At 40.1% G+C, this 12882-nt stretch overlaps 1 protein-coding gene across 4 annotated transcripts in view; it reads left to right on the top strand.

Moving 5' to 3' along the window:
• SCN8A (sodium voltage-gated channel alpha subunit 8) overlaps positions 1–12882 on the top strand; it is a 1580263-nt gene that overhangs the window by 300141 nt on the left and 1267240 nt on the right. For all 4 annotated transcript variants that reach the window (XM_044083431.1, XM_044083429.1, XM_044083430.1 and 1 more), the window contains exon 3: positions 6041–6182. In XM_044083431.1, the coding sequence (XP_043939366.1) occupies positions 6041–6182 (142 nt within the window). The remainder of the gene's footprint in view (positions 1–6040; positions 6183–12882) is intronic.

The raw sequence follows: 12882 nt of genomic DNA, 5'->3' as shown, positions 1-12882 counted from the left end.
CTCAGAGACTATCTCTGCCTAACATACAAAGCTATGTCAAATCCGGAGCTGTTGGACATGCTCCACTTAAAGAAATCCCAATCCCTCAGAGCTACACACTCCAGGGACCTCAACCTTGTCATCACAATAAACAGAACTTGCTGGAGGGATAGATTCCTGTCCCAGAGACTTCCCATACTCTGGAACAAACTACCTATCTATATCAGACAAAGCTCCTCATAAGCACTCTTCAAGAAAAATCTTGATGATTGGATGGGAAATAAGAAATTCACCCCAGGGATCACCTCTGTGGCTCTGCTCAACAAGGGCACAGGAAAATAATTTTCTTTGGTGGCGAAAGCCAGGGTACCTTTTTGGCCTGGCTTCTATAGGCCCTAGTGCCGATAGCCCAGTATACCTACCTATGAACCTAAATATATATCTTGAAATAATAATGCAAGAAATGGGGACTGTCATTGTCGTATTTACTTGCCACTCTGATACAACACTAGCAGGCCAACACAGCCACCAAAAACATATTGGTCACTAGGATTACAAGCTATTTGTGAAGGAATTTACTCTGCCCCCTCCCCTGTCAGCTTTAACGGAGTGTAGCTGGATGTAATACACTGTTTGACAGATTCAGCTATTTTGAGATGAAATGCAGTCTGTAGCATTCTGTTACCTGTTGACAAGTACAGTCATTAAATGTGAAATTATGCTTTATAGCAAACTTAGCAAGAATCAGTCAAATAAGACTTGCTCTGAGTTACCTTAGAATTGTGTACAAAGCAGCTTTGATGGTCTCTGAACCTCATACTTAGTTTTGGCAAATTTTGCACATTCTTATTCACTTAACTGAGTAAATCCATTTATCTTTCTTCAGAAATTATTCCAGATCCTTGTTTGGTACAATGACTTGTCCCTACTTACTACTGGAGAGATAAAGAATTAAACTCAGGACTGCACAATGAAGCTCACCAGCATTACCTTACCCTTTACTTAAGACAGTGAAGCATTCTTAAACTTCAGTCCACTATCCAAAACTTACATCTACCATTGAACACTGACTGGCAAGACCTACAACATCTGATACTCTCCTCCAGAAGGACCCAAGCATGTGCTGTTTATCTGAGTGTGTGCCAACACTGACATTTTCAACATATTCTTTGCTGATTAAATCTTTTTAGATTTAGTTCACAGCACTGAACTACTTGGGAGTGGCCATTGATTCATACTTGAAATTCATCTTCCATCTACAAAATATATTCAAGAAAACCCACCTGAAATGTGGTGCTGTCTATACAGCTAAACTCTTTCCACTGACCATGGCTGCAGACACATTGCTACAGCCCATCTTTTACCAAGTTTACTATGTTCATTTTCCTCTTTCACCCATCAGCACTTCACAACAATTCCCTAAGCTTGGACAGTTTTATGGTAATAAAGTAGCCAAATTTGCAGCCAAGCTCCCAAATAGAGCTCAGTACTGCACAGCACTAAGTCAATTAAACTGAATGGAATTTCATAACTGCTTTACTTTTCACCAGCTCAAGACTGACCATAAAATCCTCTACCGTCTGTCTGTATGTGCATCACTGTGTGCACTAATCCAGTGGTACACATCCACTAGACACCTGCACTCCATCAACAAATATATTACCACCTAGAACAACTCTCATAACTTATATGGTGATGCTTTATACACTGGCCAGGTTTTTAAAATATGGAACAGCTTCCTGTCCCAAGTTATACAACTGTCAAGTATACCAACCTTTAAACTCAATCTTAAATCCCACCTGCTCAACTCCTGACATTCTCCCTTCAGCAACTTGTTATGAACCCCATAACCTTCCAGCCCTAGTAGCTGACACCAAAGTGACCATCTACTACTCAGTTTTTCATTTCTTGTTTCCTCGTATGTCTTGCTGCCTACCCTGAACAATATAAGCTACTAATTATACCTGTCTTACACCACATAATATGCTTACAATAGTAAGTAAACTTTATCCACTAGTTCCCTCATTTATCTCTTATATAATTACTCTCCTAAATCATCCCTCTCCTTCACCAACTTATTTTTGGCCTCCTCCTTACTATCTAAAAAAATTCTTAATTTTTGTCTATTCTGTCATATGCACCTTAGATTTGCCTTGTGTTTTTATCCTTGGGTTGTTTACAGCATTGTTTTTGTATTTTATTGCTTTATATATTATTTTTGATTGTAATTTGGAGTTTTTCTTCCTGGGTCTCCCTTGAAAATATGTCTTGCATGGTCTGTTCAGACTTTCGTATAAAACAAACAGGATTTATCCACATGCTGTTGTACAATAAAATGACAACCAACTGGTCACAGCTACAAATAGATGAGTGAAACTTCTTGCGCACTTACACTAGCTGCAGTACATGCCACCAAAACAGAGAGGAAAAGAACTGCCTTTCATTTCAGCCAGTTGGTAATCTAGTTACTGTAGAGCAGCCCACAACAAATGCCTCTCAACTGTCCCTGATTTCACAGAATGTCCCTGCATTAGCCACATTGTTTTGGTCATATTTTCAAGACTGTATTAGCTAAATAATGACAGACGTGTTTCAGACTTTATGGCCTACAGACAGCATAAGGTACTAAAAGTCTTCAGCTTATTAATTTTCTAAGTAGTATATCAGAGCAATATATAAAATGAACCCTTATTTCTGGCCTTTTGGTGACTACAGAAATTCTAGTCCCTTACTCCTGTGATAAGAGGTAGAGAGCTATGCTGCATGTTCCAAGAATGATGATGCAGGACTGTGGCAGGTTATATAAATTTGCCAACTTGGAAAAAAGGCTATGAAAGGGGTTACTGTGATAACTGCCTTAGTAGCTCTTTGCTGTCATTCCTACTGCTGCTGTATGTAGGATCTAGCTTAGCTCCTGCATACAGCTGTTTCTCTCTCACACAGTGATAGCCACACTTAGGCAGCCACTGTCTTACTCATGGGTGCTTCTGTCAGAACCCACAACTGCACTGACATTCATGGTCTGATTATACCTTTGTGCATTACAAAATTATAGCTACACTTTAAAATCACAGTTCTTTTTTCTGAGAATGAAAGGTGTTCAGGTAGTAGACTCATTATAGTTAATGTTAAAGGGATCTTTATGCAGCCTTAGTTCTGTTCTCTAATGCAGTATGTACACTTAAAATGGTCTGACTTTATAAAGAAAGCTTTTAAGTCCACAAGGAAGAAAACAAGACAAAACCTGAAGGCAGAAATGTGCTGTGGCTAAATCACAGCAGCTGAGAAGTATGGGTCTGATCAGTCACCCCTTTTGTGTCACCTTAGCCCCAGCTTTTGTAGAGGACACTAATAGAACAGATCATTATGTATGTCATTAAGTAATGGACATAACTTCATGGATTCTTTTTGGTTAGGTACTCAGTTTTATGACACACAGAGCTAAGGCACTGATCTATATACAAGCTGTTGTCCAGAGTTTGATTCCGTCAGCCTCCACTGTTGGTATGCGCTTGTTTGCCTTACACAGTACTGCATAGTGGTTGCAGGTTGAATTACCCATCAATTTCTCTCTCATTGTTTTTGGCTGGAGAGGGTGGTGGAATGGTCCTAGAATGGCTCAGCAGTTAGGTAGATGTTACTCAATCTCCAGCTTTCTCAGTGTCTTGACTAATTGGCCATATGTGCTTAGTGATTGATCCTGGGGTGTATTGAGCTTCTGGGACCACTAGGGAACATGCTGTAAAAGTGAAGAGTTAAAGGTGTCTGAAAGCTGTTGTGGCAGTTAATATGATTGTTATGTTTTTTATACATTTGTAATGCAGTAATTGATTACCCCATGACATCTGTACCATCTGTCCCCTACCTTGTATCTCTAAAGAGCAGGTCACAAGCACCCTCTCCAAGGCCAAAATCACAGCATCTATGGGACCTGATAACATCCCAGGCTGCATCCTACATGGTCTCTAACAAGAATTACCAGCACCATTGGCTACGCTCCTCAGTCATAGTTTAAGCACCAGCTTTGTCTTAGCTGAATGGAAAACAGTCACCTTTATTTCCTTGCACAAAGGTGGTGCTTCCACTGACCCTGGGAGCTGTAGACCTATTAGCCTGAATAGCCTTATCTGCAAGGCCATGGAGCAAATCATAATGGACCTTATCAACAAAGATGCATGTAATTTCCAAACACTTTGACCCAACTTAGTTTGGATTTGTCAGAGGGAGATCATGCCTGTTAACCTGGTGGACTTCTTTGAGACTGTCACCAAGGCCCTGTACAAGGGGAAATCTGTGCATATAGTCTACCTAGACTTAGCCAAGGCTTTTGACACTATCATCCCCTCGGGCATCATTGACAAACTCACCCAGGTAGGTATCAACTCTTATATCATTAGATGGGTCACTAACTGACTCACTGATAGAGCACATATACAAAATAGGGGAATCCACATCCAACTGCAGACCTGTAACCATTGGTGTTCCACAGGGATCAGTCCTGGGACCTCTACTGTTTGGTATCTATTTCTCAGAAGTACAAGCAAAAACCAAAGGTGTGTGGCTGACAAAGTTTGCTGATGACTGCAAACTGGGAGCAGTCATAGAATCTCCAAATGATGTCAACATCCTACAAGAGTGTCTTAGACGAACAAATGATTGGTGCCAAAGTCATGGCCTTAAACTCGATGCAAAACAAATGTAGCATCATCCCTTTTGGTAAGAGCAATGTTCCTGGTAACTACCACATTAACAGCAACACCCTAAGTATGCACTCAGTGGTGAGAAACCTGGGCACACAGGTTGACAGCAACCTTACCTTTGATCACCATGTCTCCACAGTGGTAAGAAGGGCATTCTGTATTGCTCATCTCATAAATAAGGGCATTGCCTCCAGAAAAAAAGAAGTTATAAGCTCCCTGTGCTCTTCTGTCATCAGGCCAATAATCAAGTACAATGCCCCTTTTGGTATGTACCTTTCCAATCACCTGCAGCAATTGGAGAGACCACAGATGTTTCTCAAAATGGAAATTCAAGGTCTTGTTGTGTGTGGATCATCTGAAATCACTGTCACTTTATTCTTTTTCATACAGACTACACAGACGATCTCTGCCTTGCATAAAAGGCAATCTCTGACCCTGCTTTATTGAAAATGCTACATATCCGCAAGTCAAATGGTACACGGGTTACCTGCTCTAAAGACCTTAACCTGGTATGTGACATTAATAGAAACTGCTTGAATGGACAGATTTGTCTCCCAGAGGTTACCACACCTTTGGAACCGACCTTCACTTCATGTCAAACAAAGCACCTCATTAGCCCTGTTCAAACTCAGTCTGGATGATTGGATGGGTAACGATTGTCACCCTAGGGGTTCCACCTGTGTCCCTCTTGGACAGGGGCAATAAGCGCTGATTGTGGAAATAAGGATAGAACTTGGCTAGGCTTGTACGAGCCCTAGGGACATTAGCCTAGTAACTTCCTAGGATTCGTATACTATGCAAGCATTCAGTAGTTTAGTTTGCATTGTAATGTAGTTAGATAATGGCTGCAATGCCGGTCTGTGTTATTAAGCTGGTATGATGCTTTATGCGATCCAAGAGAGATTGGATGGTTGAAGGTTCACATTTCATCTGTAGATTGGAAAACTCTGAACCCCTTTAAAGATGAGTAAAACCTTTCCCAGAGAGGCCTCAGTTCATGCAGGCAGTTTGTTCTGAGTCTCTGTGTACAAGAGAGTAGCAAGTAGAAATCATTGAGTAATATGATAGCATTTTTGGGGTGACAAAAAGAGAATTTAAAGCAGAAGTCCATATTGTTGTAGACTTTGGAAAAACTCAGTCCCTCTGACCATGCTTACCTTGCATATTAAATCAAGTCTTGAGAAATCTAGTTTGGACAAAGCATGCAGTACAGAGTGGGGGAAGTAAAACCTAACCTAGACGAAACTGTAGAGAAAAAAAAATTAAGGTAGACTATTACACTGCATGAATATTTTTATGCTGTGGAATTGCTGTGGAGTCCATTGCCATATGTGTACCTGACAATTTTCTTCTGTTTGCAGCCAATGTCCAGAAGGATTTAAATGTATGAAAGCAGGAAGGAATCCAAACTATGGCTATACCAGCTTTGACACATTTAGCTGGGCCTTCCTGGCCCTGTTTCGCCTTATGACTCAGGATTTCTGGGAAAATCTATACCAGCTTGTAAGTAAATCAGTGTCAGTTAATGTACTTAAAAGTTACATGTTAAACATTTTCTGCTTCTCAACATGCTGTGTTACTGTAAATAAATGCATGCAAATAATAGAAGAGAAAGCTGTCAAACTTAAAATGAAAACATAACACATGAATATGGCTAGTCTGTTATTAAGACCTCTGTAGCATAACTCAAAAGTATCTATGGATACTTTGCCAATATGGGCTTTAAATTTTGCTTGCAACATAAATAGGGTACGTTGGAGGGACAGGTATGTGTCTTAAGAGAGTTCCTCTTCTCTGAAACACATGTGAAGCAGAGCTGTTCCTTAACCTTTTTCAGGAGAAACTTGGACAGCGGATGGGAAATTGGAAATATACCTCAGTTATAGCACCTGTCTCTCTAATGGACAGAGGCAGCCTGTAAATCTTGCTGCAGCGTACATATAATCCACAGAAATAACCTCTAAGGCACATAAACTTAAAAGATGCAGTTCAGTTGGGATGCCTGGAAAGGCTTATAAAGGCCCCAGTGGATGTTAGCCTAGTATACACCTATAAATCTACTAACTTCCTGCACATCAGTGCATCTGAAACAAATTAACCAGAAGTGATGCAACTATTTTATATTAAACATCTTTATTAATTCCCACTTTACACAGTGACATAGGTACACATACCTTAAAAAGAAAAGAAAACAAACCATAGTAACATTTTCATTATTTTTATGCAGTATACGTTTTCTTTTTTAACCATTATCATTCACTCCAGCATTACATAAATTACTCAATTCTTGCCTTCCCTTAAACTTCACTCCTCCTCCTGAACATCATTCTGAATGTATGGTTCCCACAAATTCCATTTATATCTATGCAGTTTGATCCTTCCCTTTTATAACTATCCCACAGTTTGTTCTTTTATCTCCTTCACAGTATTCAGTACGTCAGTTTCACTTGGTTTAGATTTTGATTTTCATTTCCAGTAATTTTTTTTGGTAGCCAGTAGCATTAAATTTCTGTGCCTAGTCAGTTCAGCTCGTGTCCCAGCTCAAAAGAATCTTTTCCTTAGTTGCAACCATTTGCTTCTCTAACATTTCTGACGAAGTACTTTGTGGGGAATTTTTAAAATGTTCATACTTGTTAACACTGTCAAAAAATGTTCCTAGTTAACTTTTCTCTTTTCCATCACATCTCCATCATTTACTTATCTACCCGAGAAAAAATTCATTGTAGTCCGTTTTGGGATGTAAAATTTCTAAGCAAACACATCCGATGAAATCCTAAGCCATCTGGATTTTGTTGCATACTTGGAAGCCATACAGATGTCCTTCCATTATTCTTTTATAAATTGCCTTTCTGGTCTGTCTTCTCAATCTTTATGTTCTTAAAGTAGCAAAAGGTATTCTAAGAGCTAAACCAACACAGGAAAGGAGGGCTACCAAAAAAAAGCAATTACTAGAACATGGGAATCAAAACCTAATCCAAGTGTAACTGAAGTACTGAATATTGTTAAGGAGGTATAAGAGCGAGAAGTGCGATATTTAGAAAAGGGAAGGAGGAAGATTGATTCTTGCAGCTATCATGCAATATTTATATGCTGTACTAATTACCTGTTTTTAACAGCATATTCTGTTGTAGATTCAAATAAGAACTGTACTAGTGATGGTCTTTCACTTAGCACTCCACTATCCCTTTCTTCCTTGATGGGGAAGTTAGTCTCTAACCTATATCCAAACTTCTTGCTTGGCCTCGTTTCACTTTATTACCTGCCTCTTGTGTTTATTAGCTCCCAATACACTGGTTCCTTTGCCAGTGTTCTCCAGCAAATTCCAGCCCCCTCTTGCCTATTTTCTGTTTCCTATTTCCTTATTTGCTGTCGTCTGTATTGGCAAAATTTCCTTTCTCCAGTCCTGTGTTGGCTTAGTTGTTAGAATACTACCTGCTACTTTATGAATATAATATTCTGTATGGTTGCTGTTCTTAAGGAATTGCATCCATAATTGTACTCCCTCCTTATTTCTTGAACATTCCCTGGGTTTACCGCCATCCATTTCCACTTTTTATTATAAATTTCTGTTTGTGTTATGTATATTAACCTTAATTGCATAGCTCTAAAGTATCCTTTAAAATCAGATAATCCTAAACTACCTTGTTCTGTGGGGATCCTTTATCACTTGCCTTCTATGACTGCCAAATAAATTCCTTTAACTTTCTATTTATTGCCCACAACATCTCCTCTGGCTGATAAAAATATGCCTGACCTGTGTATAAAACTAAAAGGACTAAAACATTTGTACTGCTTATAGCTTACAATCCATATCTATAATCAAGAGCTTCCAGTTTCTCAATTTTTGTATTATATTTTTAGTTTCTTCACACATATCCTTAGCTGTCGCAACATAATTCTTGTTAATCCATATACTTCAAAACTTCATATTATCATTTCCCCATAAAAATGGGTATTAATGAACGCATTCACATGTGAGTACTTAATTTACCACTATAGCCTTTGTTTTATCTCCTTTAATTTTTTATTTTTTTATATCACAAAAAGACTTGATTGTCCTAAAATGTTCAATAAATCCAGAATGGTGTGATAAAAACCATAACTAAATAGAAAAGTCCACAGTCACTAAATTCTGTCCTAAAATGTTCCACAACACCAAAATGTCCTTTTCTGTATTTTAAGTGCAAAATATAATTTTCAAATAAAGCTGACTTTTCTTGATTACTGTACCATTTATATCCTTGAATTTTAAGTCCCTTATTTCCTTTACCAGTGGCTCTAACCATAATGCACATAAAGGAGAAAGAGGACACCTCTGACTTTTTCTCTTTTCAAGCACAGCTTGTCAAAGAGTAGCCCACCCACCTTTAATTTTTTGCCTCTGATCCTGTATGTATTCTTCTAATTAGCCCTGTTATTCTGTCAGGGAATGCAAATGCTACAGTTGCCATACTCAAAAAAATCACAACTGGCTAGCGAACTCTTTCTGCATCAGTAACTGTCAGAAATCGCTGCATTTTCATACATTCTTCTACCCTTTGGATCATCTTTGTTTTATTAACGTTGTCACGTTTGCCTCCTGTTCACAAAACCACATTTGTGTGTATCCGTCAATTCTGACACTACTATGGGAAGATTTCCAAGATGGCTGTGCAGTGAACAATAGGTTGATTAGAAATTTCCCAGTGTAAAAACAAACTTTGGAGAGCAGCCAGCAAAATACTTTTTTGGAGGGCAAAATTCAATTACTGGTTAGTCATTACACTGCTTGGCTGTCAGAAAAGAAGTCTGGAGAAAGGGCCTAGAGAAGGAGAAGGAAAAAAAAACTCTGGTGGGGAAGCCTTGCAGCTGTTCAGCAAAAAGCACTTCAGGTTTCAGTCTTAGTACAGGAGACTGTTGTCAGTAATTTAGAGTTAAAAGAAAATTAAATGCATTCAGAGGTGTTTAAAACAAGTGAGACATTGGGGAAATACATAGTCAAATGACAATAGGCTGGAATGAATACAAGAAGCTTTAAGTAGCTCTTTAGATGAACTGGTAAAACTTTAGAAATCAGAGGGTGAAATGAAGGAAAGACTGAATATGAGGCTTATCAAGAACTGTTCAGAAATAGTTTTGCTAATAGAGCATGCCGAGAAAACCTGAGATTTTCCGCTGTGCAAATGACTCTGAAAGGAATAGAATAGATTGCATTGATTTTATGAAACTACAAATAAGCAGCTCGACAGGTGTTCCACAGTAGGATTTGCTAACTGAAAGGGCACATCATGTGAATGGTCCAAATCTGGCCATGAGAAGTAAGCCAAGACCTATAGTTGTAAAGATGCAGTCATATCAGTACAAGGAACTGCTGTTGACAAAACTGTGGCAGAAGGGTAAAATATTATCATTTGTGGATACCAGACTGTTTTTGGAAAATAATTATTTGTTATACACAATTTAGAGGAGGAACGTGTTTTATCCCTGCAGTCAGATGATGTTGATAGTCATGTGTGAGATTCAAGTTACTACATCCATCTATATTTAGAAAATGTGACTTGAATACAGAGCAGGTGAAGGAGGGTAAAAAGTGAGCTGGCAAGCTGAAGAGGAATTTGCTTCTCATCCATCTGATTGTGACACAGTTCATATACAGAACTTGCTAGTAAAATCTTTTACATTTTTCTAAAAGAAAATGATTGCGCAACAGTAAAAAGCACAGAAGCTGACTTAAAAATTTTATCATGGACTTGAACTAGAGACTGTGTTGGATGGCAAGGTGATGAAGAAGAGGACTAGCAAGCATGTGAACATAGGAAATGAATGAACAATAAATGGACATTTCCATAAGATGCTGTTTGGACATGAGAGCTATGCTTCTAAAAGATGTGGAGGTAGGTAGGCTATCAGCCCGAGGGCCTATGTAAGCATAGCCAACAAGGTTGCCTGGCTTACGCTACCCAAAAAAGTTATTTTCCTGTGCCACTGTTGAGCAGAGACACATAAGTGATCCCCATGGTGTATTTCCTATTTCCCATCCACTCATCAAGATTTTTCTTGAAGAGTGCTAATGAAGAACTTTGCTTGACATAGATGGTCAGCCTGTTCCAGAGTATGGGAAGTCTCTGGGACAGGAATCTATCCCTCCAGCATGTCCTGTTTATTGTGGTGACAAGGTTTAGGTCCCTAGACCGTGTAGCTCGGAGGGATTGGGATTTCTTTAGGTATAGCATGTCCAACAGCCCTGGGTTTGACATAGCTTTATATGTTAGGCAGAGATCACCTCGGAGTAGGCGATATGCTATTGAGTAAAGCTAGAGTTTTTTGAGACGGTCAGTGTAGGGCATCTGTTTAAGGCCAGTAATCCTCTTTGTGAGGTACTTCTGTGGCCTTTCCAGCTGCTGCAGATGTCTTGTGAGGTACATTCCAAAAGGGGCATTGTACTCTATAATGGGTCTAATGAGTATCGAGTAGAGGGGAAAAATGACCTCTTTTTTCCTAGATGAGAACCCGTTTATGATGAGGTGTGCCACGTAGAAGGACTTCCTGACTACTGTGGCGATGTGACTATCAAAGGACAAACTACTGGCCACCTGGGTCCCAAGGTCTCTTATCACACATTCGGTGTTAAGTAGACTGCTGTCTATGTAGTAGCTCATGGGTGCACTTTTTTGGCATTGAGCTTGAGGCCATGGCTCTGACATCAGGCATCTGTCTCAACGAGGTCCTTCTGTAGGATTTCCACATCATTTGGGGACTTGACTATGGTTCCTAGTTTGCAGTCATCTGTGAACTTTGTTAGCCAGAGGCCTTCTGTGTTAGCCTGTACTTCAGAGAAGTAGATACCAAACAGGAGAGGTCCCAGGACTGAACCCTGTGGTACTCCACTTGTCACTGGTTTCAGGTCAGATTTGGAGTGTGCAGCTTTTACAGTGTGGGTTCTGTCAGTGAGCCAGTTGGAAACCCATCTTGTGACATAGGAATTTATACCTAGTTTAGTGAGTTTAGCTATAATTCCAGAATGGGGGATGGTGTCGAAAGCCTTGGGGAGGTCAAGATAGGCTGTGTGTACCACCTTACCCTCATTTACAGCTTTGGTGAGTGCCTCAAAGAAGTCGATCAGGTTCAGGAGGCATGATCTGCCTTTCAAAAACCCGAACTGGGTGGGATCCAGAGTTTGGAGGTTACCAATGTCTTTGTTTATGAGTTCCATGATGATACATTCCATGGCCTTGCAGACCAGGCTCGTCAGGCTAATAGGGCGATAGTTTCCGGGATCAGTGGTGGCTCCCCCTTTGTGGAGTGGGTAACTGTTGCTGTACGCCATTCAGTGGGCACAAAGCCTGATGTGAGGCTATGATTGAACATGGTGCTTAGGTGGGGAGCCAGTTTGTTCTGAAGTTCATGAAAAATGCAGCCTGGGATGTTGTCCGGGCCCATGGATGCTGTGTTTTTGGCTTTAGAGAGTTCATCTTTTACCTGCGTAGTTGTGATTACAGGGACTCTGCATTCTTCCTGTATAGATATGGGTCCTTTAGGGGGTGAGGGGGGGTAAAGTTAGCACTGAACCTATCTGCCAGGATGTTGGCAATATCACTTGGTTCTGTAATTTTCGTGCCGTTGTGCTGTAAGTCAGAGCAGATCTGGGTGTTGCCATTGAGATTTTTGACATAGCTATAGAATGCTTTGTGGTTGTCCTTAGAAATCAGTGGTGATTTTGTTTTCGTAGCTAGCTTTGGAGGATCTTATAAGGGATCTCAGCGTCTTACTGAGGCCGACCAGGGAGCTCCTCCACTCATAGGATTTTACTCTCATTTGCAACAATTTCTTCCTTCTGTTGTACAGTTTGTTTATGGCAGGGGACCACCAGATTGGCTTCCTTCTTTTGGAGGATTACGTCTTGGTTCTGTTTGGTATAGCACGATCCATGCACTCATGTAAGTGCTTATAGAGTGCATTTGTGTAGGATTCAGCAGTCGTAACTGTATTGTCCATCTGCATGGGTGTCATGAAGTTCACCACTTCTGTCTTAAGAAGCATGAAGTTGGATTTGGAGGAATTTTTTACCGTGGTTTCCTTTATGGGGGTGGGGGCGGGATGTGGATATCAGGGGTGATTAGCTTATGGTCGGATCAGATCAACGAGGAGTTGACTTCAGGTGTGGAACACTGGTCACTCATGTTGGTAATGACTAGGGTCTAGGATATTGTTGCTCCTGGTGGGG

The sequence above is a fragment of the Protopterus annectens genome, chromosome 9.part0 (genome assembly GCF_019279795.1).
Source record: "Protopterus annectens isolate FY-2018-M chromosome 9.part0, PAN1.0, whole genome shotgun sequence".
In the NCBI taxonomy this organism is placed as follows: Eukaryota; Metazoa; Chordata; order Ceratodontiformes; family Protopteridae; genus Protopterus; species Protopterus annectens.
This window is presented reverse-complemented; position numbering and strand designations above follow the sequence as displayed.